This window comes from Gallinula chloropus (genome assembly GCF_964237585.1).
Source record: "Gallinula chloropus genome assembly, chromosome: 16".
NCBI classification, from domain to species: Eukaryota; Metazoa; Chordata; class Aves; order Gruiformes; family Rallidae; genus Gallinula; species Gallinula chloropus.
In genome coordinates this window covers 15,444,280-15,469,651 of record NC_140101.1, presented here as the reverse complement: position 1 = coordinate 15,469,651, position 25,372 = coordinate 15,444,280, and the positions used below count along the sequence as shown (strand labels likewise).

Here is a 25,372-nt window from a genome sequence, read left to right as displayed (position 1 = left end):
AGACACAGCCCCGCAGTGGGACAGACGGACACAGCCCCGTAGCAGGACAAACAGACACAGCCCTGTAGCAGGACAGACGGACACAGCCCCGCGGCGGGACAGACGGACAGAGCCCCGCGGCGGGACAGACGGATTCAGCCCTGTAGCAGGACAGACAGACACAGCTCTGTAGCAGGACAGACAGACACAGCCCAGCGGCGGGACAGACGGACACAGCCCTATAGCAGGACAGACGGACACAGCCCCGCAGCGGGACAGACGGACACAGCCCTGTAGCAGGACAGACAGACAGAGCCCTGTAGCAGGACAGAGGGACACAGCCCCGCGGCGGGACAGACAGACACAGCCCCGCGGCGGGGCGGCCGCCCTCGCAGCACCACGTCCTCCCTCGCAGACCCAGAGGAAGGGGCAGCTCGGGCACAGCTGCCGCCTCCCGCGCTGTGCTCTGAGCATCCTCAGCGGTACCCTGAGGCCCCGCAGCGCCTCTGATGGTGGCCCGGCCGTGCTGGGCCTTGTGCTGGCTTGAGCATCTTGAAAACCTTTGATACAAATGGGTAGAGGATGTGAGAAACCCGGAGCTGTGCGGTGGGACAGTGGATGGCTGCAGAAAGGGGCACGTCAAACCCAGCAGGGGGAATGGAAGGAGCCTCAGAGAAGGATGCATCCAAGGAGAGTGTTGCACAGCCGTGGTGGAAGGGTGCAGAGAAGTGAGCAGTGAGTTACTCAGACTTGGTAAGAGAAGAAACAACCCAGCTGGGTTAGTCAGCACTGTGTGTGCTTCAGTAAGTTCATGGGAAAGGACGCTCAGCCAGCCAGCAAAGACCCTCACAAAGACCCTCAGAGACTTAAATCATGTGATAAATATGCAAATATTATAATTAGTTCCTGGAAATGTAATGAATATGCAGCTACTAGGGTGCTACACGCCTCTGGTCTGGCAGCTAGCACCATGCATGTTAGGTTGGAGTGGTTCCTGTGCATTCAGTAACAAATGCAGCCTTGTGTAGCTCCAGGCATGGAGGTTGGTGTTCCTGCCTGTGGCAGGGGGGTTGGAGCTCTATGACCCTTGGGGTCCCTTCCAACCCATGCCAGTCTATGATTCTATGACTCCATGAAATGCCTGCTGCCCAAAACTCCCAGGCTGAGCCTTGGAGAGCGTCTTAACCGACTTTCCCAGTAACATCACAACCACCTTCGCTGCCCCACGTGTGCACATGAGGGTCAGCAGCCGGTGTCTGAAGCTGCTCCCAGCTCCAGCAGCTGCCATACCCCACCAGGCAGCACCTTTGGGCAGAGCTGAGTCCGGGGTGTCCACACACAGGGCCGGGATGCAGGTTCTCCCTTTCCCTTCTCCATCCTCTCCAGAGGAAAGAGGCCACGGATGCCCCAGGCCGGTTTAGCATCAAACACATTTATTTCACTTTAATTGAGTACAAGACCAGTGAGCACACACGCATACACCACCGAGCACTGAAAATGAGTATGAGCGAGGGGGGGAGCAAGGGAAGAGGAAGGAGTTAGTGGAGGAACAACAGAGCGTCGCGGTTTGGTTGGTAAGGTGCTTCTCCAAGAAAAATAAACATCGTTATTCCTGTTGCTGTTATTCTTACTCATGCAATCGCAGGCCAGGTTGGGAATGAATTGCTGGGATCAGGTAAAAACAGGCACTCGTGTCTCCCACCCTGCTCTCAGCAGAAAGGCCCCTGGGAGATAACAAGCTGCGATCAGCTGGCTGGCATGGAGCACAGCGATGGGCAGGCTGGGGGGCTGGCGGGCCCCCTGGGGGTCCCAGGGGTTGCTGAGCAGCAGAACCCACACCTCGCCAGGCAAACGAGCAGCCAGCATTACTTCTCTCTCTTCCCTCCCACCCCCCCTACCCCTCCACCCCAGTTTTTCCACACTGCCACCCATTAAACACACTGGAAGCCAGGGACTGGGGCTGCTCACTCCAAACGTAACTCATCCCAGCCCGAGCTCACATCAAGCCTAACTGCCTAAGGCCACTAACTGAACAGCAACCTTGGATTTCATACCCACACACAACATCAAAAGCCAGGGTTTAGTCTCACAGTTACCTCTGGTGGGGGCAGAGCCGGGTAGGCTCCTCTGAGTGGGAAACATGCAGTGTGTGGATGGACACCAGCACTGCACACCACAGGTCCTCCACCACCCCGCTCTGCTCCCTCTAAGTGCCACAGCTGATTACAGCCAGGTTGGGCATTTGAAGAGAGAAAAGAGAGAAAAGTAGCCTCTTTGCAACTGCTGTAATGCTGTTGGTCTTGGCTGGGGTCTGCTCTCTAGAGATGCTCGGCTGAAAGCTGGGAGACCCCTCAACACTGGTGCCAGCCAGCAGCAATGTCCACTTCCCAAGCAGCCTTGGCTCACGCTTTTCACACCTGCAGGAGACACCTCTGGGCCAGAAGAAACCCTCTGCCAGGAGAACAGACTTCATGGGGACACAGCAGCCAGCAGCCTGTGAACCACGGCTGTCAGAGCTGTGTCTCCTCGAGGACAGCACAGGCAGTGAGCAGCCTGCCTGCAGTGTCCTCACTGCATGGGGGCTCCTTCTTGCTGCCATCCTCCAATGCCTGCAGTGTCCTCACTGCATGGGGGCTCCTTCTTGCTGCCATCCTCCAATGCCTGCAGTGTCCTCACTGCACAGGGGCTCCTTCTTGCTGCCATCCTCCAAGCCGTGGCAGGACCTTACACCTACTGCTGGGCACAGGCTGTGTGAGGGGTGGGAGACTAAAGGCAAAATGGTGCAGAGTCATGGGCCCTCCTGTTTCCATGGGAGCTGGAGACAACTCCACGAAGGAAACCTGTTCCTTTCCTTTCTGGTTTTGGTTCCAAGCTCCCCCCCAACTGCCTGGTTCACAGTGTACGAGGCCCCGCGCTTGGCCCATGATCCCCTTCCAAAGGCAGCCGTAGATGAAGCCTGTGGTTAAAGGCTGAGCTGGGGTGGGTCCACTGACATCTCCTCGTGTGCCTCCTTACACAGAGGACCTGGGATCTCTTTGTCCAGCCTGGGATGCTGGGGACACTCTGCAGTGACAGAGACAGCGCAGTCTCTCCACTGCCCGTCCCCAGGCAGGTCAGGGGAAGGACATTACGCCACCATCGCTGTCACCTCACCGCGGTGGCCTGGGCAGCCCTTGCCATCACATCCCAGGCAGTGGGGGAGGCAGGGCAGAACCAACCCCTCTGCCTTCAACCCTACTTACAAAGCTCGTGTGACTTCTGAACTGGGATCCAGAAACAAAGCAAAACCACCCTGATGGCCAGCACGGCTCAGTGGGCTGGGGAGCCGCAATGAGCACAGTCCTGCAGCTGCCACAATGCTCCCAGCTGATTTTCATGGCTCTGGGTGGGGGCTGAGAGATGATCCTGCCTACAGCTGCCTGAGCCACAGCCTCCACCTCCTTCCCTGCCCCTCCAAGTCACCGCTGACCCTCCAGATCCAACCACCATACACTGCAGATCAGTTTGGTGGGGCTGAAACCTTCCCCGTTCTCTTCTTGCAGGACTGTGTCCCACGTGGGCTCTAAGAGTCTCAAAAATACACCAACCACAGGCAATCAAAGAGTTAATAACTTAAAAACATCGTTGTCATATTTACCAGCACTGTTGAATTATTTCAGCATTGTTCCCTCCCTCCCCCCTCGTTATATAGAATAATATACATAACTTAAATGCACATCCATATGGAACCCCTGCGGGCTGCTTCTTCAGAAATGAGAAACCATATACACAGCATTTGTTTTGTCTGAAATGAAATCCATCCTTAAATACCTTCAGAGAACAAGAGGTCGGACAAGTGCACAGAGGAGAAGAGGAGGAACGGAAGGGGAAGAGATAACAGAACCCCAGAAGATGCGAAAGAACCGGCGTGGGATGAGAAGGGCGAAACGACACTGTGAACTGGAAAATAACTCTAGGGGCAGAAATTCAATGTTTGTCTCTCTTCTTGGCAGAGGTGGGGAATGGTTTTGCCTTCTGCTTGTGGTTTGTTGGCTTTCTGTTTGTTGGTTCACGTTTCAGTCTGCGTATCTCTTGCTTTGTTGCAAAGCAGTTTTCCTTTCCATTCAGTGTGCAACAAATGAGCTGATGATTGTGTAGCCTTGAATGTAACATGCAAGATGGTGGCTTTACTCTGTTGTTAACAAGGTTGTTGTTACGATCTCTTGAAATCTTATTTCATCACCAATCCACTTAATTCTCCAAGTTGTCTGCAGAGGATTGGCTTCGTTTGGTGGTGGTGTTGTTTGCTAGTCGTTTCCAGCATATAGCAGCAGTGCAAGGATGCATTTTGTTTCCTGGTTTTTTATATATATATATATATATGTATGTATGTATATATATATATAATAGATTTGCTATTCCTTTGTTAAAAATGTTTGTCTCTCGCCATGAGCGCTGCAGCCAGGGTGTCTACGTCGTGCTGCCAAATCCAGCAGGAAGGCTCTTTCTCTGCTGTTCTCCAGGTCTGAATAGGGATGCCGACTTCCATGGACGTGCCGGTCAGGATTCCTGTACAAGGCAGATGGAAAGGACCAGTCATGGAGTGCTGACTCCTGCTGCTACCAAAGGGCACCAGGCAGTGAATCCCCAAACACTTGGGGCACCTAATTAGCAGGATCTCTGTTAATTAGCAAGCATTCCTTCCCATCCCTGAAGGGAGCTTATAAACAGGAGGGGAATCAACTTTTTGAAAGGGTAGATAATGGCAGGACAAGGGGGATGGATTAAAGCTAAAGGAAGGAAGGTTTAGATTAGATATTAGGGGGAAGTTCTTTCCTGAGAGAGTGGTGAGGGGCTGGAACAGGCTGCCCAGAGAGGGAGGTGGGTGCCCCATCCCTGGGAGTGTTCAAGGCCAGGTTGGATGGGGCCCTGGGCAACCTTGTGTAGCTCCAGGCCTGGAGGTTGGTGTCCCTGCCTGTGGCAGGGGGTTGGAGCTCTGTGACCCTTGGGGTCCCTTCCAACCCAGACCAGGCTGCGATTCTGATTCCTAATTCACTGGGCTGGTGTGTGGGTGAGTGACTGGTTTTAAGCCCCTGGGTTGAAACTGGGGGGCTCGCTGGGTGGTGCAGAGGTGTCTGGGCTTGCTCGTCCTGTGCTAAGACTGGGCAGATGCGAGAGCCTCTTCTGACCTTCCAAGCTGCCGTGGAGCTGGTTGCTTTTCCAAGCTTAAAAGCCATCAATCAAAATCTTCACGTGATGAAGACAACATCACGCTCCCAAAGAGGCCTCTGGAAAGGCACCTGGCTGCTGGCAGAGCTCCTCAGACACTTTTCAGCTGCCTTCAGAAGCTGCCTGTCTCCTTTCCACCGCGCCGCTCGGCCCCTCGGCTGCTCTGGCATGGGGGTCTGCTGGGCTGTGCCGTCACCAAAGAGCCACAGCACCCCAGCTGATGGGGTGACAGGGCTGGTGGAGGGGCTGAGAGTGGGGCAGGGCTCCTGGAGCCAGCTGGGGCCTGGAGAAAAATGTCTGGGGCTGTGAGTGCTTTGGGGTGTCCGTGGGGAGCTGCAAACCTTGTAGGCTGCTGCCTGTGCCTGTGTGCGTACAGACTGACAACACGGGGCTCTGAGTGGCACTAAAGGAACCTCTGGTGCTTTTTGTTTCCCCCCAAACCCTGCTCTGACACTTTGGACTGGCTTTGCAGGATCTGTACCCAAATTTCTCAGCCCATCCCCAAAACTGGGATCACCTCCTTCCCTCCCTGCCCCAGGGGGATGAGCCAATGACTCTGACCCTCTGCTGAGCAGCACAGCAGGGCAGCAGCAGCAGAATTGCTATTGGTGGCATGGCACTGGCTTTCTGACCATCACACTGGAACTGCTGACCCAGAGCAGCCACATAGCAACACCCACAGCTGCTGGGGACCAGAGATCTGCCCAATTACACCCCCACCATGCCAGTAACTCCCCCCCTACCTGAGGTTTCTTGTCCCTTTCCTCTGGAGAAGGCTCTGTTTCTCTGTACACCACAGCTTTGGTTACCAGCATGTCAGGATGCTGTAGTTTGGCCTCTTTGATTGCTAAAGCCAGTGCCTGGAAACCAGAAGGATGACAGTGTTTATCAGCATCGTTTCCCTGAAATTCAGCCTTGTTTCTCTCAGAAGCAGCGGGCAGAGACCAGCTGGAGCCAAGTGGGAGTCTGGGAGGACATGGATGCAGAGGTCTAAAGATGAAATCACAGTAGCCAGGTGGAAGAGGCTGGAGCCCATCACCATTGGGATGCCACAGGCACTGCCTTTCTCCCACTGTTTTGTTTCTGGGCACTATGTCCCAGGCTCCCTACTGAACCCTCAACAAAGGAACAGCTGAAACCTTAGAAAAATCTAGAATAGCAATCTAATTGAATTTATTTATCAGAATTCAGAAGAAAACAAAATCTAAAAACTCTTTGAGAGCTTTTTAAATACTTCAGCTCTTTAATTTTTCTTTTTAAGCAACAAATCCCAAGGGGTTAAGCCACAGCAGAATGACCCCACAGCCCTAGAGAGTTGTGCCCCTTCTCTGTGATTTGATCATAAGAGTTTAGCACAGGTTGACCCTCTGGCTAGGGAGATGTGGATGCAAAACCCTATCACTCAGAGTCAGACACTGGGCTGGACAGAGAGGAAGGGCCTGGGCCATGAGTATTTTGAGAGAAAGGGCAACTGGGGATGTGTTTTAAGAAGATACAAAGGTGATCCCATGGCTGGGCTCTGTGCCGGGCTGTACGGGTCCCTGCTGCAGTGGGTGGTGATGGGAGCTGGGCTGGGGCTTCCCATGGGTGTTGCTGCCCTCCCTGGGGCCCTGCACCACTGGATGAGGAAGGTTTGGGGCCCAAGGGGTCAGGTTTTGGAAAGGAGTAAATGGGTATGGGCCAGAACCAGCAGTGCTGCAGTGGGGGGGCAGCCAGAGCCAGGCAAAGCCGGGGTGTCCCGCTCCTACCTGGTCCTGGTCCACATCTTCATCTCCTGTGATAATGATGCGCTTCTCTATTCGGGTCTCTGAAAACCCTCCTTTCACAGTCTGCAGGAGAAGGAGGACAACACTCACCCACAGCCACCCAACAAGCCTGGCAGCCACAGCAGTGCCCACAGCAGGAGGGGCAACACAAGCAGGGCCTTGGGAACAGCCCCCAGAATTCAGTGTGTCTCCCAGTGCCCTCCCCTCGGTGCACGGGTGGCACTGGCAGGGCACAGCTGGCCATGGGAAACAAGGAAAAGGGCTGGGGGGCAGGTACCCAGCACCCCTCCTTCCTGCCCAGGTCCCTCACTGAGCTTGTGCTTTCATTTCTAGCCACTTAACCTGGGAATGGAACAGCCATGGGTGAGGTCCTCAGATGCAGCTGCATCCCCTCCATTTCTGACCATGGCTCCTGGCCTGCACCACTCCGGCTCTGACATACCCAATGCACCCCAGGGACACACAGCTCCTCTAGCTTTGTGGGCCAGGACAAGGGCTCAGCTCTATGGGAACACCGACCCCAGGCAGGGGTTCATGTGCTGGCAGCCTGATTCCGACTCCCTTCCACCCATGGAGCTGGCGTGAGCTCAGGGACACTGCCCACTGCTCTCCCTACTCACCCCAAAGACCCCCTGACAAGCAGAGGTGGGCACAGCGTGTTCCCAGCCCCGTAGGTGGCACACAGGGGACGAACACCCTGTGCCTGGCTGTCCTTGCCTGCAGTCCCCATGGTTGCACCTGGCTGCACGGGATGGGCAGCACAGCAGGGCTGAGCTGGGCATGGGGCGCTCAGAGCAGGGCTGTGCTGCCTCCCCTTTCCCCCTGGGACAGCTTGTAGGGAGAAGGGCATTTTCTGCTGTACCAACCTCAGCATAAACCCAGCCATCCCCCAGTTTTATCGGGAACCCCTCAGCTGCCCCCCTGGAGCTGCTCTTACCTTGGTAACGTGGGTAGTGGTGGAAGTGGAGAGGGTTTCCGCAGTGGCACTGAATATGCTGGTGAGCACATCCTTCCCAGCAGAGCTGCCAGTGATCTGCAGCACAGAGAGCAGCCGTGTCAGTGGGGCTGCCACAGGGCAAGGCCCCAGCACTGGCTCCCAGAGAGCTGGGACCTTCCCACTGGGAGGCACCTGCTCAGCCAAGTGCAGGAGGGGAGAGGGTGGCGAAGGAAAAAGGCACTGTGCTGCTCACTGGACCTGGTTTTGGGGGCTAGGCTGTGGGGGGGGGTGGGGGGAGGGTGGGGAGAGTTTTCCACAGCTACCCTTCCCCAAAGGAGAGGGAGATGATTTCATAGCTGCCTTCCACTCTTTTCCATCCACCCTCAGCACCACCATCAGCTCGAGCAGCACCAGTGCAGGCTGGGGGGGCTGCATGGATGCCCCAGCCACCCAGCACTGGGCACAGAGTGACGAGCCTGGGGCAGCACGAGGGGCTTGGCTGGGCTGTATAGGCCGGAGCCCATCGGAATGAGGCCATTGAGGGAGCAAACACTTCACACAGGAGGGGGCCTGTGGCTGCGCAGGGCTGGTGGTGGCTGTCACCTGCTTTGGGAGTCAGGAGACCTTGGGTGGCCAGGCAGGACCCCGGGACTAAAGACCTCTCAGCCCGCTGTGAGACTCTCCCAGGGACTGGGCTGTTTTCCAGGGCCTGCCCTCCTCCAGTGGGTGCTCAAGGTGCATCTGGCACAGCAGAACGGCCACGGGCAGCGGGTCCCCTCTCTTGCCATTCTGCTCCCCAACCTTCTCAGCATCCCTCTGCTCTTCCCCGTACCAGCAGCCAAGAGTGCTGGTGCTGGGAACATGGGGCCAACCCCATGTATCTAACCCCAGCCTGCCCCAGCCCCAAAGGGCTGCCTCCTTCCCTTCCTCCCTCCCTCCTACTTGGCCTGTCCGGTGGTGCCACATCCCCCATCTCACCGGTGAGAGGGAGCGAAGGTCTGTCACGGGAACAGCCCCTTTCCCAGCCTTGGTGCTGTGATCCTGAAAGAAAAGCAGATGGGTGCATTGGTTTGGGGGGCAAACACAGCAGGTTGCCCCCACAGGGCCTGCAGGGGACAGCAGCTCCCCCCCCTTGAGGGGCCAGCCCTGCTTGCCAGTGCCACATCTGCAGTGCTGGCATGAGCGGTGGCTGTGGTGTCCCTGCTGCCCATGGGACCTTCCACCTGCCAGGGCAGAGGGAACCCGGTGAGCCCGGCCGTGCCAGGCAGGGGTGACACTCGCAGGGATGCTGTGGCCGTCCTTGCTGCCAGGGGAAGCCAGGGTGGCCAGCAGGCCGTGGACATGAGCAGCGCAGCACCACGGCGGCTGTCACCCCCTGCAGATGTTCCCATGAGTCAGCACACAGCAGAGGGGACCAGGGGCACACAGAGAATATCCCTGTGTGAGCTCTGGGGGCTCCAGCAAGACAAGGGTGAGCGGAGGGCCCCAGCTGACCACCCCACTTGGCCACCTGCCCCTCCCCAGTGCCAGGGTTTGCTGGGCTGAGGCTTGGCACAGCCACGGGGGAGCAGGGCCATGGGTGGAGGGAGATGCTGTGTCACCTGGGCTGTGTCTGCTGTGCCCACCCGCTGGGGAGTGGAGCCATCTGCTTCAGCCTTCTTCAGGCCTGGCCCCGGGCCGGTCACAGCATCCGTTTTCTGGGCTGATGACTGCAGAAGAAACACAGCCAGTCAGGTGCTGAGGCACAACAGCAACGGCCCCCAGTGTCCTGTGTGCACCAGCCCTGGGAGCAGAGCATCCCTGCCCAGCTCCTCTGCAAGGGCCACATGTGTGTGACGTCCTGCAAGTGTCACACTGAGCAGAGCCCAGGCTGCTGCCCTGCTCAGATGGCCACCATGTGACTGACATACCCCAAAGCAGACCCAATGCTCTGTCCCTGGGGCTTTGAGGGATTTTTGGGATGGATTTATAGACACCATGGGTTAGGTCAGACTGGTCTTCCAAAGGTGGGTGAGACCCACCAAATCCATTTCACTCAAGCCCTGCAGCAGGTTGAGGGTCAGCTCCTGGCAGAGGTGGTTACACCCCGGGTGTTGGGATCTTGGGGGGAATGGAGACAAGCTTCCAGTGCTCCCCCACTACAGGAAACTGGAGCCACCAAGGGCTCCTCCATGGGGGATGCTTACCCTGTGTTCAGTATTCCCAAGCACTCCAATGCCAGCCATGGGGCACTGTGGAGCTGATCACCCATGCCCACAGCCCCACTGCGACCCCAGAGCCCACGGCATCAGATGTTCTGCTCAGGCTGGCTCAGAGAGAGCTCACTAAAGCTGCAGCTTCTGCCCCAGCTCCAGTCCGGGCTCAGCCTGGCAGCTCCTGGCAGCTCTGGGGACTTACCTGCCAGTGCTGGAGGGCTGCCCCAGTGCTGGCCACACAGGGAGGTGGCGAGAGGTTAAGGTTACCTTTAGTCTGAGCTGGGGCTGGCTCGGCATCCTCACCCTGCAGTACACATGCAACTCCACATGCATGCTGCCCCATCACAATCACCCCCAGACCAGGAATGACCCTCCACAAGCTTTGGAGCTCCACCAGCTTTGGGAGCTCCAGGAGCTTTGGAGAGGCTGGTTCACTCCAGTGACTCTGAACACCCACCCTGCCCTGGCAGGGCCAGAGTGGCTAGGTGGCAGCGTGCTCCTCGTCACACACACCGGTCACCCACTTCATGCAAAACACGAGGACAGAGCTGCTGGTTAGTGACACGCACCCTTCCTGGCTGCTGACATGCTGTGGTGGGGTGAGGGACAGGGGAGGCAGCCAAACACAGAGGATTCAGAGAAGATGATGACTTCTCCTGGTTAGCAGGTGCACAGAGAAACACAAGACAGAGCCATGCAACACAGAGAGCATGCTTCAGGGGAGACGGCTACACAGACAGGGTCCTGGGGGTGCTGGCTGACAGCGAGCATGCTCTTCTAAACCAAGGTGGGAGTGCACACCAACCAGCAAGGCACTGGGACAAGGAACAAGGAGGTGTGATGGCACTGAGACAGTCTCGGTGGAATGGTGTCCCTGTGTACCTCTAGCTGGGAGACATCTGGGCTGGGCTGGGAGACCTTCTCCTCGCCTTTGACATCCTCTTCCAGTCTGGGAGTGACTTTGTCAGCGTGCTGGAAGGAAACCAGGCCTTCATCTTCTGCTTCACTCTTGTCCTTGTCCAGCTCAGGCAGGCTCCGGGAGATGTCCTCAAAGGCTGTGCCGTGGAAGTCACCGATCACTGTGAAGTCCACCTCTGCTTCCAGGCTGGAGGTGGAACTGACTGTGATGCTGGAGCACTTGCGCTCGATGGCAAGGTGGTTGTCCTTCAGAAAGACAGAGTCCTTCTCCTGGTCCTGCTCCTCATCACCGGTGTCACTCTCAGGGGCCCTGTGCCGGGGTGGTTTAGCTCTCTCCTCGGCACCCTCCCTCAAGCCCGCTCTCTGAATGAGACACAATGGCGGAGAGAGATGGAAACGGTGAGCACCGCACGGCGCCGGTGGGGGACAGGGGGGTGGAAGAGGAGGAGGAGGAGGAGGAGGAGGAGGAGGAGGAAGAAGGCTGCGGCAAACATCACAGAGTCGAGTCAAACACAACTCAAGCACGGAGACTGAAACCTTTCTGACAGCAGCGACTTTGCGGGGCGCGGGGTGGGGGAGAAAAGGGGTATCCAATCTGATTTTTTGCCAAAACTCTTAATTAATCATCTCAAAAAAGGGTCAGTCACACAGAAAAGCTTGGCCAGCCTGGAGGCACGTCCGTGCACCTGGTGGAAGCAGATGGATGCGAAACAACAGGTCTGTCAGGAGACATTCAGAAACAGCTCAGACGCCAGTGCCGCCGTCCGTCAGTGAGGCTGGGCACTCCAAACCCAACAGAGGAACGGCAAGGAAGAGAGAAGAGGTGGAAGGAAAAGGGCCCCATCAGCCACGCACGGTGAAGGAGAAGCAGAGGAGTGTGTCAATTCCACTGAGCATCGCCCCAGGGGGAGGAGGACCAGCCCCACCCACAGACCGTTGCCCTGGCAGAGGCCTCGGGCAGCCGGTGATGAGTCTTAGGGATGATCTGGTTGAGTGTTTGGTCAGTGTAATTGACAGCACAGTCAGAGCCAAGGGATGACTTCCCTCTGTGAGCTCTTCTTCAGACATGGACATACCTCTCAACTCCACCATCAGAGGGTGCATCTCCCCTCGCCATGCTTTGCTGTGAAGCCATGGGAAATCTAGGACCATGCAGGACTTTGGGAAATCTAGGCCCCCTTGCTGGACTTTGCATCTCACTCCAAGCAGTTGTCCCATAGGAACAGCTCTAAGCCCACTGATGCTGGAAGAAACCCCCCACCTGGGCTCCGGGCCAAGCGTCTGCAGCCAGAGCCATCCCAAGGGGCCGATGGGTGCCGGCGCAACCTTCCCTTGGCCCTGCTGGGAGGTTGAGAGGTATGAGGAACAGGGTGTCAAACAAACTCCAGAGGAACACACCCGCATACGTGTCCGTGTGTGTGTGCATGTATAGATGTATATACATCACAGCTCTGCGAGGGGAGAGGCGCTGGAAGCACGCAGCCCTCAGCTGGTTAAGGTGAGCTTTCAGACTACAGTAAGAAGCAGTGAGTAAAACAGCACCGAGACCTGGAAGACCACTGGAACAGCAGTCTTTACATTCTCTTCTTTCAGGCTGGGTTTTACTGACGGGTCAGATAAATCCTTTTCTTCCCCACTTGGTTCCTGAGATTTGCTCTGGATTAGAGAAAACGGTTAGTTGTGAGGAAACGACCGCTCCGGGAGCCCACCTAGCGCTTACAAGAGCAAAGAAAGCTATCCCATCATCCAGCCACCAGCTTGCTGAAGACAGGGGAGGGTGGGTGAGGCCGGCGAGCTAAGCAAGACGGGGTATCAACGTAAGAAATGCAAGGGTGAAGCTGGAAGCGTGGGCACGCTGCTGCTGGGTGTGTGTGCATGTCCGTGACGGAGCCGCGGCTCCCTCAGCCACCCCCTCCCCCCCCAGCCCCGTCTCCCATCCTTGCTCCTGGACATGAAGCTTGGGTGCCTGCTCTGGGGTTTAACGAGCGGCATTTAACGAGCCAACATGTCGGGGAGGGTCACGAAACAAAAGCTGATGAGCCGGCTGGCCAGCGGGTCTGCATTCAGCGGATAAGCCTGACCACACGCACATACATGAAAGGACAGGGGATGCAAAGCAGCTGCTGTCAGTCAATGGATGTGTGAGGAGCCACTGGACACGGGCAGAGGGAGCCACACAACATGCGCATGAACTTCCCGTCCGGACAGTTCATTGGGAGAGTTACCACGGCTTCCGCCAGTGTGAGCTCACAGCCGGAGTCGGGGGAGGCCAGGTCAGCACTGTCTTCTCCTTCCTGCTCCAGGTCAACAGAAACATCTTCCTTCAGAGGGAGAGGCTGGGAGGTGTCTCCTGAACCACCCCCCTGCCCGAGGGCCGAGGAGCCCGCGCTGGACGCAGGTCCCACTGGAGCGACCGGCACCGCCAGCGCTGAGGCAAGGCCCGTGTTCAAAAGCATGTCCTGTGCCAAAACCGTCTTCCCCTTCGATTTTGCAGGTGTCTCAGCTTCAGGCACATGCTCTTGTCCCTCCTGGGCTGCCCTTCTCTCCGCTTCGTTCTGCTCAAACATCTTAATCTTAGAGGCCACCGAGGTTTTCCTGTAGCTCTCGCTGTCCTGCTGGCTACCAGGGGCTGCAGTGACATCTCCGTGCTCCTGGGACACAGCTCCAGCCCCCCCAGCCACACAGACCGACCCAGACGCTATTTGACACGTACCACTGCTCGCCTGTGCTTCTCCCCTGCCTTCACAGATGAAGGTAGAGAGATGGGACTTCTTGGTTCCTTCAGACAGCCCTGCTACAGGGGAGTGGGAGTGAGGGGCATCAGCGGCTTCTTTGGGAGGAGACTTATCCTGTGGTGGCTGCCCCGGAGTAAGGTCACTGTCCCTGGCAGTTTCTCCTACTGTGGGGCTGCTGCCCTTCAGATCTCGTCCAACATTAAACTCTGAGTCCCAGGATGGCTCTTGTGCTTTGGGATCTGCAGTGTGGAGCAGCCCTCCCATCACGGGACCCTCTTGGGGCAGGTCTCTTAGGATGGCCTCAGTCTGTTGTTCTGCTTTGTGAGGCAGCTCTTCCACGCAAGGGCTTCTGTCGTGGGACAATTCTTCCATCCCACAGCCTTCATCTCTGGTCCACTTCCTTGATGTGGGCCCTGTGTCCTGGGAGAACTCTTTTGTCATGGGCTTCTCCTCTAGGAGCTGCTCTTCTGTGGCAGGGACTTGGCTCTGGGTTGTCCTCGCTGTGTCAGGGTCCATGTCCTGGACCACCTCTCCCATGGCCGGGTCTCTGACCTGCATCAGCTCTGCTGCAGCACCTGTGTGTTGGGGTGGTCCTCCTGCAACGGGACCTGCACCTTGGGGTGGCTTCCACTCGTCGAGGCCCATGTCTTGGGGTTGTTCTTCAGATTGAGGATTGCTGCCCCTGGCTGCTGCCACCTCTGCTGCAGGCCTCACATCCCTGGCTGCTCCTTCACCTACCACCGGGCTCACCTCCTTGCATGTCACCTCTGCAGAGGGGTTCCCATCCTTGGGCACGCCAACACCTCTTACAGGGCCGCTGCCCCGGGACAGCTCTGTGCCCTCAGGCTCAGTGCCTGGGGCTGGCTCTGCAGGGACAGGGCTGGACTGCTGGGGATGGGGTGTAAGGACAGGGGAGCTGGGCTTATCCCCCTCTGACCCCGCAGTGCCTTGGAGGTGGCCCTGCCAAGGCACAGCTGATGGGGGAGACCTGGTCTCTATATCTTCCATCTGAAGAACCACTCTGGCACTTTCCTTCTTGAAGGTGTCTACTTCAATCCCTCCTGAGAGCCTCTCCAGTGCCGTGCAGACATCCGGGCCCTGGACTGGGCTCCCTCTGTGCTTCTCAGCCCCACGGCTATTCCCTGCCAGGCTACGGGCCTTTGAGCCTCCCACTGGACTTGGCAGATCCTTCTCCTCTGGTCCTGCCTCTTGGGAACACGGTAGGGCTTCATGTCCCTCAGGTGCTTTGCAGATGGTCGGCTCAGAAGACACTTTCTCTTGCTGTAGGAACAGCCCTTCCTCTTGCCCTGAGCTGGGATGTCCCGCCGGGCTGGGCCCATCACAGCCTGTCCCAGGCTGCTCCAGTGCTTCCACAGGTGTTCCAGCCACTGCCCTGTGTTGCTGACTTGCTGAGGAAGGGGCTTGAAACCCTTCTGCTGCCATGTGCCCGGATCCATCCCCAGACATGTTCACAGTGGCTTCCGATCTGTCCTCCAAACCAAGCTCTTCACCAGTCACTGACAGTAGTTGTGTCTTACTGTTCTCCTGTTCCTCTGGATCTCCTAAGTAGATGATCCTCTGGGTGGCAGACGTCTCCGAGCTGTCGTCACTTGCCTTCACTTTAATTTTCGTGAGCTCCATGGCCGTGGCTGGCATTCTGGCCTCCTGTTTCCTGGGAGCTGCAGAAGCACGTTCCTTGGAGACCACTTCACTTTCTCCCTGGGGAGGTTGCGTCCCCAAAATCTTGGCCCTCTGCCTCTCTTGGGGTTGCTGATATGGCTTGGGCAGAGCTGGCTCGCCGGTGACTGCTTCCGCGCCCTGCTCTCGCGGCTCCTCCTCTGCGCTCTCAGCTGGCAGGCACTCAGCCCCCTGGCTGGGCTCTCCCCTGGTTTCCTTCTCATAGATCTCATCCTCCCAGACAGACTCAAAATCCTCAGGACTAGCGATCATCTTTGCTCTCGTCCGGGTATCCAGGGCTGCACCCGCTGGCTCTTCCTGGCCAGCTGCCCCCTTGCCTGTCCCAGCTGCCGCCTCCGCTTGCGGAACGCTCGCGCCCATTTTCACCTCCGAAGTACCTGCAGGTGCTGCTTCTTTCTTGACTCCCAGAGCTTTCTTTAGAGCTACCACTTCCAGCCTAGGAGCTTCTCTCTCTATAAATACCCAATGCTCCGAGCCCTGCATTGCAATTGGAGCAAGAAGAGTTAGCATCAAACACCCAACTGCTGCCACGAGGCACAGAGAGCTGGGCTGAGTTATTGACATCATGCAAGAGCTGGGGCAGGGTCCCTACAGAGAGCCCAGAAACTCACTGATGGAGAGAAGGGACTGAGAGAAGGGGGGATGCTGTGATGGGGACTGAGCCCCTCTGTCCTCTCCAGGGACCACACTTTGCCCTGGGTGGAGGCTCGCAGTCTCTCTGCTTTGTTGCAGGTATGGAAGCAGGAGTGCTGCTGCCAGCAGACACACTGCCAGCCACTGGGCACCTCTCATGAGGCAGCTGCTCAGACCCAACCAGGACACCTTGTTTCAGCTGGTTCTAGCAATCTCCATGAGCAAAGGGGGAGATTTCATTGTAGGCACCGATCAGCTCGAATAGCTTCACACTCGGCTTCATCTGCAGGCCCTAAGACTGTGTCAGACTGCTGGGAGCAGGAGCAAGGGAAGAAACTGCCTTTAGGTATGGAAACTCCCTCTCCCCTTCCTACCAGGTGCCACTGCTCAGATTGTCTCCACAGTCACAGAATCACAGGAAAAGCCCTTTAAGATCGAGTCCAGCCGTCCCTGTCCTGTGCTGACCCAGATCCCTGAGCACCTCATCTACCCATCTATTAAACACACCCAGGGGTAGGGACTCAGCCCCCTCCCTGGGCAGCCTGTGCCACAGCCCCACAACTCTTTCAGAGAAGAACTCTTTCAGTGGAAGTCCATCCTTCCTTCCCAGCTCTCCAGGAAAACCTCACCAGAAGCAATTATTTAGCAGCAGTTCAGCAGATGTAACCCCAGAAAGGTTAGGGTCATCCATGAGATGTGAAAGAGGACTGTGGGCTTGGCAGCTGCTGGTACTGCACCAAGGGCCAAGCAGAGGCTGTGGAGCATCCTGCAGGAAGGACACGGTGGGTATGTGATGTACCACGTCGTGTACCTGCTGTGGGGGGGATGCCACGTTACTCTGACTTCACAGACTCCAGACATTCATATGTGTAAAGGTGCAAGGCTGCTAAAGGCTCCACAAGTGCCAAGAACGCAGCTGGAATCTAACTGCTTGTGGAACAGGAGATGGGGAATGCCCTGGGAGAGGACAACAGCAGGAATGTTCATGCCAACAAGACAGCCCAGCAGCCTCACCAGCAGTCCTGCTGCGGGCAGAGCGCGGGCAAAGGGCAATGTGGAGCTCACTACAGGGCTGGCTCTGCCCCTGCCACGCTGCCCCTGGGCAAAGCCATGGGGGGAACGGCTGCAGCAGTGCCACCTGAAATGGAAACTGAGTGGCTCATACTGGGCAAGGGGAAACGGGGGCACTGGGAAGCAGAGTGAGAGGGAAGGGGAGAAAAGAAGATGGGATTAGAGGAGAGCAAGAAAGGAGGAGAGCTGATTACCAGTGGAAAGGCTTCCACAAGAAGGGCAAGCAGAAACTGGCGAAAGCCCCCAGGAGAAACGTGCCACCTCCCACCCTGCCACCTTCTTCAGCAGGTGCCAAGGAAGGCAAAGCCACCCCTGCACAGTGCTCCAGGCCTTGCCCTGGCAGCAGCAGACCTCCAGGCTATGGTCCCCCCTGAAACCTCCCCCCCCCACCCCGAGTACAGTGCCTGGGTGGGAGGCACCACAGGGGCTGCACAGGGTGCTGCCGGCCCCCTCTGAGAACACTGAGCCACCCCAGAGCAGAGGAGGGTGCAGGCTCCTCACGCTGCCAGGATGGCACACGTGTACTGTGAGCCGTGCCACACACATGGCACAAGAGGCACCCTCCTCCTCCTCAGGGGAAGACAAAGCCTTGCTGGGACACTGCCACGGCCCCTGCGCACCGGCGCTGGAGGGGTCAGGTCTTCAGGGTGCCCATCCCACAACAGCTCCCTAAAGCATCACTCACAGGAGGCTCTCCAATACTCCCTCACCCTGTGCTCTCTAGCACCATCTGCTCCCCAGGTCCCTGCCTCCATCCCCCACCTCCAAAGCAGGTTTTGATTTTCCCAGTCTCCAGAGATGTCTCAGCAGAGGCAGCTGGTGCCCCTCAGGACCACCCGGATGCATCCAAGTCATTCAGAGGTGGGTTTGACTTTGGAAAGCAGCATCTCCACTCGCTCAGCAGCGGTGTTGGGCCTGTGGGAAGCCCAGTCTGGTCTCTGGCATCCCCTCAACAGCAGTCCTCCCACTCAGTGCCAGTGCTCCTGGGCAATTCCAGCAGAAGACTGCTGACTGCCCCGAGGGTACAGCAGCTTCTCTTCTGTTCCTGCGCTGCAGTCACAGCGCTGAACCCTTTCTGCAGCCAAGGTGAGAATGGAAAGGTTGTGAACACACGTACAGATCTCTTTGGTGAAGCCTTCTTGTCCTCCTCCTCTGGCTGCTAACCAGAGTCCTCTGGAGGAGACCTTCCCTGGACAAAGATGATTAATTCCTTCAGGCTCCTTCTCTGAGTTAAGGCTTGAGATACGTCACAGATCAATAAACCTTATGAAGTCTTATGAAGCCTGGAACATTGTGTTCATCCATGGCAGCACCTCTTAACCACCAAGGAAAACACAAAAGCTCCAGATTTATTTCCAAACCAGCTTCCTTCTCCTCAAACTTTGCTGGGATGTGCACAGCCTGCTCCAAGGGAACAGCCAACTACTCTACAGTGTGATCTGGGCTCTGCTCTGCAGGGCTCGATGTCAGCTGTAGCCACAGCTCTGCTTCCACAGCTGGTGGCAGTCCTTGTACCTCTGGACCGTGAGGACACTCAGGGATGTTCAGAGCAAGTATCTGGATACTTGGGTATGTTCTCCAGGCAGGACCCTCTCCAGGTTGGCAGGCTGGCAGGACAGAGCATGTGCCAAGGCAGAAGTTGAGTCTAAGAAGTGATGATGCTGGGAAGGGTCTGTCCATACAGCAACTTCGACTTCCCAGGGGATGATGTACTCCCACCCTTCCCTCTCCTCCCTCCTGCCCCAATGTGTCCTAAGAGACCTGCTTGAGGAGCAGAAGCACTGGGGTGGCCATTCTCAGAGTGGCCCAGACTTCACAGGAGAGAAGAGCAAGCTGACAGAAAGGAAAAAGCGATGACACGGAGCAGGGACAGGCTGCTGCCACTGCCAGCAAGAGCCACTCCCTCAGCCAGGGCTTGTCCCTTCAGCACCCTGCTGTGTCCCTGCCACCTGCCCTTGTCCTCAGGGAGGCCCAGCTCACCTGCATGGAAAACATGAGCCTCACAAGGAGGGAGAATGAGCCAACCCAAGACATGGAGACAACACTCTGGGTCGCTTTGCCACCCAAAGCTGAGGAGACTCCCAGCACCTCCCAGCTCAGCATTCTGGTCCTCCAGCAGCAGTGAGGACGGAGGGGTGGAGGGGAGGGGAGCAGATAATGCAACCTCAGTGGTCTGAAGCCCACAGGCACCGAGGGACCTTCTAGCTGAGTGTGATATGAGCTCCAAGCCCTGCAGATGTGCTGTCCTCATGTTATCACGTTCCCACATATCCATGCCTGGAGAGAAACCACTGGAGAGGCCACCTCAGCACCTGTGCCCCAGCACAGCCTTGGCACCCTGAGGGCCTTGGTGGGGAAGACTGAATCAAGAGATATGAGAGCACCTCAATCTTGCTGTTTCTGTCCACCAGCTCCTAAATACTGCCTCATAGAGGGTCCCAGAGTGGACCAGAGTATGTCTGCTCCTGCCCAACACTGCTCCTGCTCTGTCTTCCCCAGGGCCACTTGGGCAGGATGTGTGCCCTAGCACCTCTGGGCACCACACTGTGCCATGACTGTGCCCAAATACACCAGAACCAAGTTCTAGACCAGTTTTCTTCTGCTCTGTGGTATCTTTTCTTGGCTGTCCTGCCAAGAAACAGCTACCATCCTGTGAGACAAACCCTGCATGCCAGCGGCGCCAAGAGCCCATGTTCCTCACCTGTGGGCCATGCTCAAGGACATCAAGGGCAGTGTGACCCTCTTTCACACAGCCATTAAGCCCAGCACTGCTGATGCCTCCAGAGATGCCCTATTCCAGGTACCTGGGCCTGGGGACCATAACTGTAGCCAAAGTGAAAGGAAAGCTGAAGGGACTGCTAAAGACAGCGTGTCACCTGCTGCCTGCTTGCACCTGGAGCAGACACCCTCAGAAAGCCTGTGCCATGGGGCCATCACTGCCATGGGACCTCCAGCATGGCCCCCTCACCCAGAGCACTGACAGCCCTGGGGATGCACAGCAGGGATCCACTGGAAGGTCTCACCCAGGACCCTGCCTCACTGCCCAGAAGGGGAGCAGATTTTACCACCAGCACTGTCCTGGTGAGGGTCCTGCCCATTGCTGGCGAGGGGACCCACACAGAGGGCTGGACAATGGCCCAAGCTCTGCTCAGAGGGCAGGAGCCACCTTGGCAGGCTGGAGGACCCCACAGAGGGCAAACTGTGAGAGCACGGGGTGGGGAGAGAAGGAGATTGGTGACAACCTCAGGAGAGGAGACAAGGCTTTTCTGCGTGAAAGACTCCATGCTTAGGGAAGCTCCGTGCTCAGATGTAAAATCGTCTAGGGTGTCCTCTTCCATCGTCTGTGCCAGCAGGGAAACCCCAGCACCCATGGCAAAGAGAGAGAGACAGAGACAGAGAGAGAGAGAGAGAACATGAGAAAGAATGAAGGAACAAATGGTAGATGGATGGGTGGGTGGGTGGATGGATGGATGGATGGATGGATGGATGGATGGATGGATGGATGGATGGAAGGAAGGAAGGATGGAAGGATCGATGGATGGATGGGCAGACAGAGGTCACAGCTATGCCAGCTCTAGATGCTCCATTTACATCTCTGCACATTGTAAATTTGCTTGTAAAAGAGACGTGGGGTGACGTTCCTCTTCCTCTTCCCAGCTCGGCGCTTTGATGACACTTCTGCCCATGTCACCCACAGCGCTGGCTCTCATGTCAGTGCTGGGGACCGGCGGGTGCCCGTGCACCCCACGACTGCCCCGCCGCGCCCCTGCCCTCCTTGCAACACAGCCCCGTGTCCTCACATGCTCTGAGAGACTCTCCCAGCAGGGAGACAGGGCACAGCGGGCACCACCCGTGGTGTCCACCCTGGTGCTGCAGGCCTGGCCTCCCATGAGTGGAGAGAAGGCCACAGAGGGGACAGTGAGCCAGGAGTGTCCCTGGCAGGGAAAGAGCACCCAGAAGGGATGCCCCTGCCACACACTGCCTCTCCCAAGCCAAGGAGGAACCCAGTGCCGCCGAGCACCCAGCTGAGCCAGGTCCACACCCCTCACACAGTACTGGGGGCTCTGCACATCCCAGCACCCACAATTCCAGCTCCTTTCACACTCACAGTCCCAGCACAAAGCCAGCAGGCAAAGCACCCAGAGGGGAGGATGCAGGATGCCAGTGGGGCACCACTCACCCTTCCACCTACTCCCCCCACCCAGGTCCTGGCTGGTGAGAACAGCACAGGGCACCCTCGTGCAGGCACCCAGTGCTGCTCAGATGGGGACACCCCTCGGGCAAGAGCCGCGCCAGCCGGGGTGCTGTGAGGGGTGAGGAAAGCCACGTCTCACAGCCCAGCTCCCAGCTACACCCCAAACACATTCCCTGGGGAAGGGCAGAATTTCAACCCCACGCAGCACAAGGGGACCAGCAGCGTGCAAACACTTGTTACAAAGCTTAGAGACAACAGCCCAGACAGGGGTCCCCTCCCTCCACCCCATGTCCCCAGCACCATAATCCCCCCCTGCTCCCCCAGGCTCGTACAGGAGTCAGAGCCCAAGAGCTGAGGAACACCTCCCTGCAAACAACCTCAGTCCCCTCTGTAAGAGAAGCAGCAGAACAAACCTCGCTGGCCTTTTCTGGGGTTCCCTTTGGTGTTTCATCCTCATGCTTGGGTGAGGAAGAGGCTGGTGAGGAAGGCAGCCTCCTGTCCCGGTCCCTGTGAACCAGCTTGCTGTTGGGCTCCTTCAGGGTCCGTTTCAGCTCATTGATGCTGGCCTGATGCTTTAGCAAAACATCTTCTGGCTTATCTAGAAACTTGGGGAAGGAGAGATGGAGGTAACTATGATTAAAGCACCTGCTGAGGCAAAAGGGATGAGCAGGGGCACTGGGAATGTTTGCTTCACACTGGGCTTCAGTTTAGGAGCACGTTGGAGCACCCTGGTCTGCAGGTTCTCGCTAAGACCATTGCAGGGAGCAGCAAAAAAGGGGCACAAGCCAAACGCGCCCAGCAGTCTTCCCTCCAGGAAGGACACAGCATCCCCCTTCAGCATCGCCAGCACGCCTGGGGAGGACAAGCTGAGCCACCTGGAGAAAGAGAGCGAGCTCTCCCTCGGGATCAGAAGGGCCCTTCTGGAAATACTGGCAGCCTCCTCTGCTGCTCTCTCGTGCCAGTCACAACGGGCGCCCGAGCTGCTGTCCTGGCAGGGAGGAACCTGGCATTTCCAAAGGAGCTCCTTGGAAGTGGGCTTCAGCCAAAGGGATGGAGGTCAAGGGCTGGTCAGAGATGTCCAGCATGGATCACCATGGACCAGCGTGGAGTGTGGTGGGGTCTGGCCTGCCGTTGAGGGAGGACAGCTCAGAGCGCTCAAGTGTGAGGTGGGGTTCAGGCGTTAAGAGCATGGGCTTGGGACAGCACAGGCACCAGGGTGGGTCCCCTCATCCTGCCACAGAGGTGGGCAAACGGGCCTGGAGCAAGAATCAGCCAGAGCAAGAACCCTGGCTTCTGCTTCCAACTCAGACTCAAACCTCTGCTGAGGTTCGAAAGGAGTCACCTAAAACACCTCCCTGGACGTTCTCCTCAGCACCAGCCCAGAGACCCAAGAGAGTCCCGTGGAGAACCGTACCAAACTTCCCAGATCCCCAGGGCTCAGGGCAACTCCTGGGGCCTCTCCCCCTGTGGCCCTGCATGCCCGAGCCGTGGGGAGTGCTTTGTGGTTTGCCCACCTCTGGGCGCGCCGGGGGAGCAGCACATGCACATGCAGCAGGGTAAGCAATGGGGTGGGCGGGCTGGGACTGGGACCTGTGCCCACCGCCCCGGCGGGGCTGAGCAGGGTGGTGAGGGCTGTGTGGTGCCAGTGTGGTGAAACCCATCGCTTGGCCACCTTTGCCCCTGTCAGCAGCTCCAGTGAGGATCTAGCAGAGCTGAGCAGAGGGGGCACCCCCAGGGTGCAGCCGTGGATTTCAGGCTGGGATGAATGGTTCCTGAAGGGGGGGCACCGTGGACAGGGGAGTTTGTGTGGGGTGGGGGGCAGGAACCCCCCTCTTCTTTGTGACAGGCTGCTCTCAGGCCTCTGCCCCGCCGGCAGCCGAGCTGAGGGCAGCTCAGAGACTCACTGGGCTGGGCCACCAGCCCCAGCACTGTGAGGAGCCCGGCTCTCTGGGGAGGGGGGCCTGGCAGCAGGAGCAGGGGGGCTGCGGGAGGGCAGAGCTGCTGGGCACGGAGGGTGACAGAGGCCATTCAGGTCTGGCAAAAGCAGAGCAGGGGGTCAGGGCGCCAGCGGGAGCGATGGGACCAGCCTCCACAGGAGAGCTGGGGCTGTACGGAGAGGAGACACGAGGCGAGGACATGGAGGAGTCAGTAACACGAGCAGAAGCCGGGTCTTCCCGACAGGACAAGGCCTCAGCATCAAGGGCCTGGCCATTGCCTTGGGAGGGCTCTTGCTCACACATACGATTAGGAGGACTACCTTACTTAGTGGGATAGAAGATGCCACGTGCGCGCTGGGGCAGACCCCCAGCTGTCTGCTCATCGGGCTTCTCTAGCATCCAACCCCCTGCCCCAGTGCATCTTGTATTCCAGTAAATAGGGTGACACGTAGTGTTGTTTTGGAAAGGATGGACAATATGATGCACCAATGAGGACTAAGATACTTCAGAGAGAGAATACCTCCTGCTTGTGCCTGGGGGTTGTTTCGTGCTCCGGCTGGCAGCAAAGAGAGGGTTAAAAGTAACCAGCAGGGTCAGTTGAGGGAACTTGTCACAAACATCACAGTTAAGTTGATGGGCTGTCAGTGCACAGAAGGACTGGATCCCCCCTCCCCTCGCTGCGTGGGGCTGATGTGGGCTGGGATGTCCCTGGGCCAGCCCCGGGGCCAGGGCAGGGAGTGGGTGGGCTGTGCCCAGGCAGCGGTGGGCACAAGTAGACACTGGTGTGCCTGGATGGTCCCCTGTCCCCACCACCCCTGCCCCAGAGCGGGGCTGCTCCCAGGCCCAGCCCTGCCTGGGGATGAGCCTTGAGACCACCTGGAGTGTGCTGGGGAATTCGAGTCAAGCTGAACCCCTGTGACAGCCCCATTTGCACCAGTGAGGCTGAGCGCCGTGTCCCAAGAGTCCCACCAGCCTGGGGTGCAGCTGGCAGAGATGAGACCGTGCCCCACAGTGACCCTTCCTGCCTGCAGCCCAGCCCCCTGCCTGCCCCTCCACCCTGCTCTGCCCTCCTCATCGGTACCTTCAGCTCCTTGATTTTCGTTGGGGTGGTCACCTCCTCATCCTCAGTCTCGGACCGTCTCCTGCTGCCAAACTCACCGTCCTCATCCCGCTTCTCCCCCTCCGCCCCGGCGTCGTGGTTCTCGCTGACGGAGGCTGGGCGCGAGAACTCTGCCCGTGGGGAGAGCCCTGGTCACACCAGCCCTGCGACCCCCAACTCCCCCCACCCCAGCCCACCGTCCCCTGCCCCCCCACCCTGCCAGCTCAGACCTGGGGGCTGAGGACCCCCCAACACCTTGCAGCAGGGACGGCTGGTCCCGGGGGTCCAAGGGCTTCCTCATGGTTCCAGGGCTCCCACCCTCAAGCTGCCCAGCCCTATCACATCCCCCTGCTCATGGGCAGTCTGACCTATCACTTAGGGTGGGGACAGCCCCTCTGCCGTGGGGGATGAGGTGGAGACAGCCTCTAGAAGGTAGCCCGCTGGCTGCTGCAACCCCTCCAGCTGAACCGCATCGCCCTCGCTCCCGCCAGCGGACCAATCTCCCTCCCCCTCCCCAATTTGGGGCATACCTCCGTCAAGGCTGCGAGACATGGTGTACCGTTTGCTGGAGGAGCGCTCGAAGAAGGGCGCCGGGCGGTCGATGAGGGCGCTGGCCTGTCGTGTCTGCGCCTGCGTCCGCCCGCTGTAGCGAAACTTGGAGCCCATCACCAGGAAGCCCTTGGGGGGCGGCTCTGGGGACACCAGCCTGGGGGGTGAGGGAGGTGAAGGGTGTCAGTGAGCCCCAGCCGTGCCCCCCCCAGAACTGCCCTGCACACGTACCTGCTGCGGCAGAGGCAGGAGCATGTCTGCCTCCTAGAAAGGAGGCCTGGAGAAGGTATGGGAGAGGTCTCCTCACCTGAAGAAGGTGTGATGCTCTATGCAGACCTTCCAGAGACGCTTGGCGGAGCGGTGGTTGGGCAGCTTGAAGCCAATGGTGCTCTCAAACTGTTCGTACTTGGGGGGAGACAGAGACAGGCCGTTACGGGCAGATCCTGCCCTGG

General features: G+C 58.1%; 1 protein-coding gene across 1 annotated transcript in view; it reads right to left on the bottom strand.

Annotated features, from left to right (window-relative positions):
• Positions 1–455: 455 nt before the first annotated feature.
• Positions 456–25,372, bottom strand: part of EPB41L1 (erythrocyte membrane protein band 4.1 like 1) — a gene marked incomplete at both ends in the record, with an annotated part of 31,415 nt that continues 6,498 nt past the window's right edge. Inside the window, 13 exons of the mRNA XM_084271739.1 lie at positions 456–539; positions 5,931–6,047; positions 6,936–7,016; positions 7,891–7,986; positions 8,869–8,931; positions 9,492–9,599; positions 10,968–11,366; positions 12,552–12,659; positions 13,229–13,297; positions 21,749–21,940; positions 24,354–24,502; positions 24,902–25,077; positions 25,228–25,325. Coding sequence (XP_084127865.1) covers positions 456–539; positions 5,931–6,047; positions 6,936–7,016; positions 7,891–7,986; positions 8,869–8,931; positions 9,492–9,599; positions 10,968–11,366; positions 12,552–12,659; positions 13,229–13,297; positions 21,749–21,940; positions 24,354–24,502; positions 24,902–25,077; positions 25,228–25,325 — 1,740 coding nt within the window. The remainder of the gene's footprint in view (positions 540–5,930; positions 6,048–6,935; positions 7,017–7,890; positions 7,987–8,868; positions 8,932–9,491; positions 9,600–10,967; positions 11,367–12,551; positions 12,660–13,228; positions 13,298–21,748; positions 21,941–24,353; positions 24,503–24,901; positions 25,078–25,227; positions 25,326–25,372) is intronic.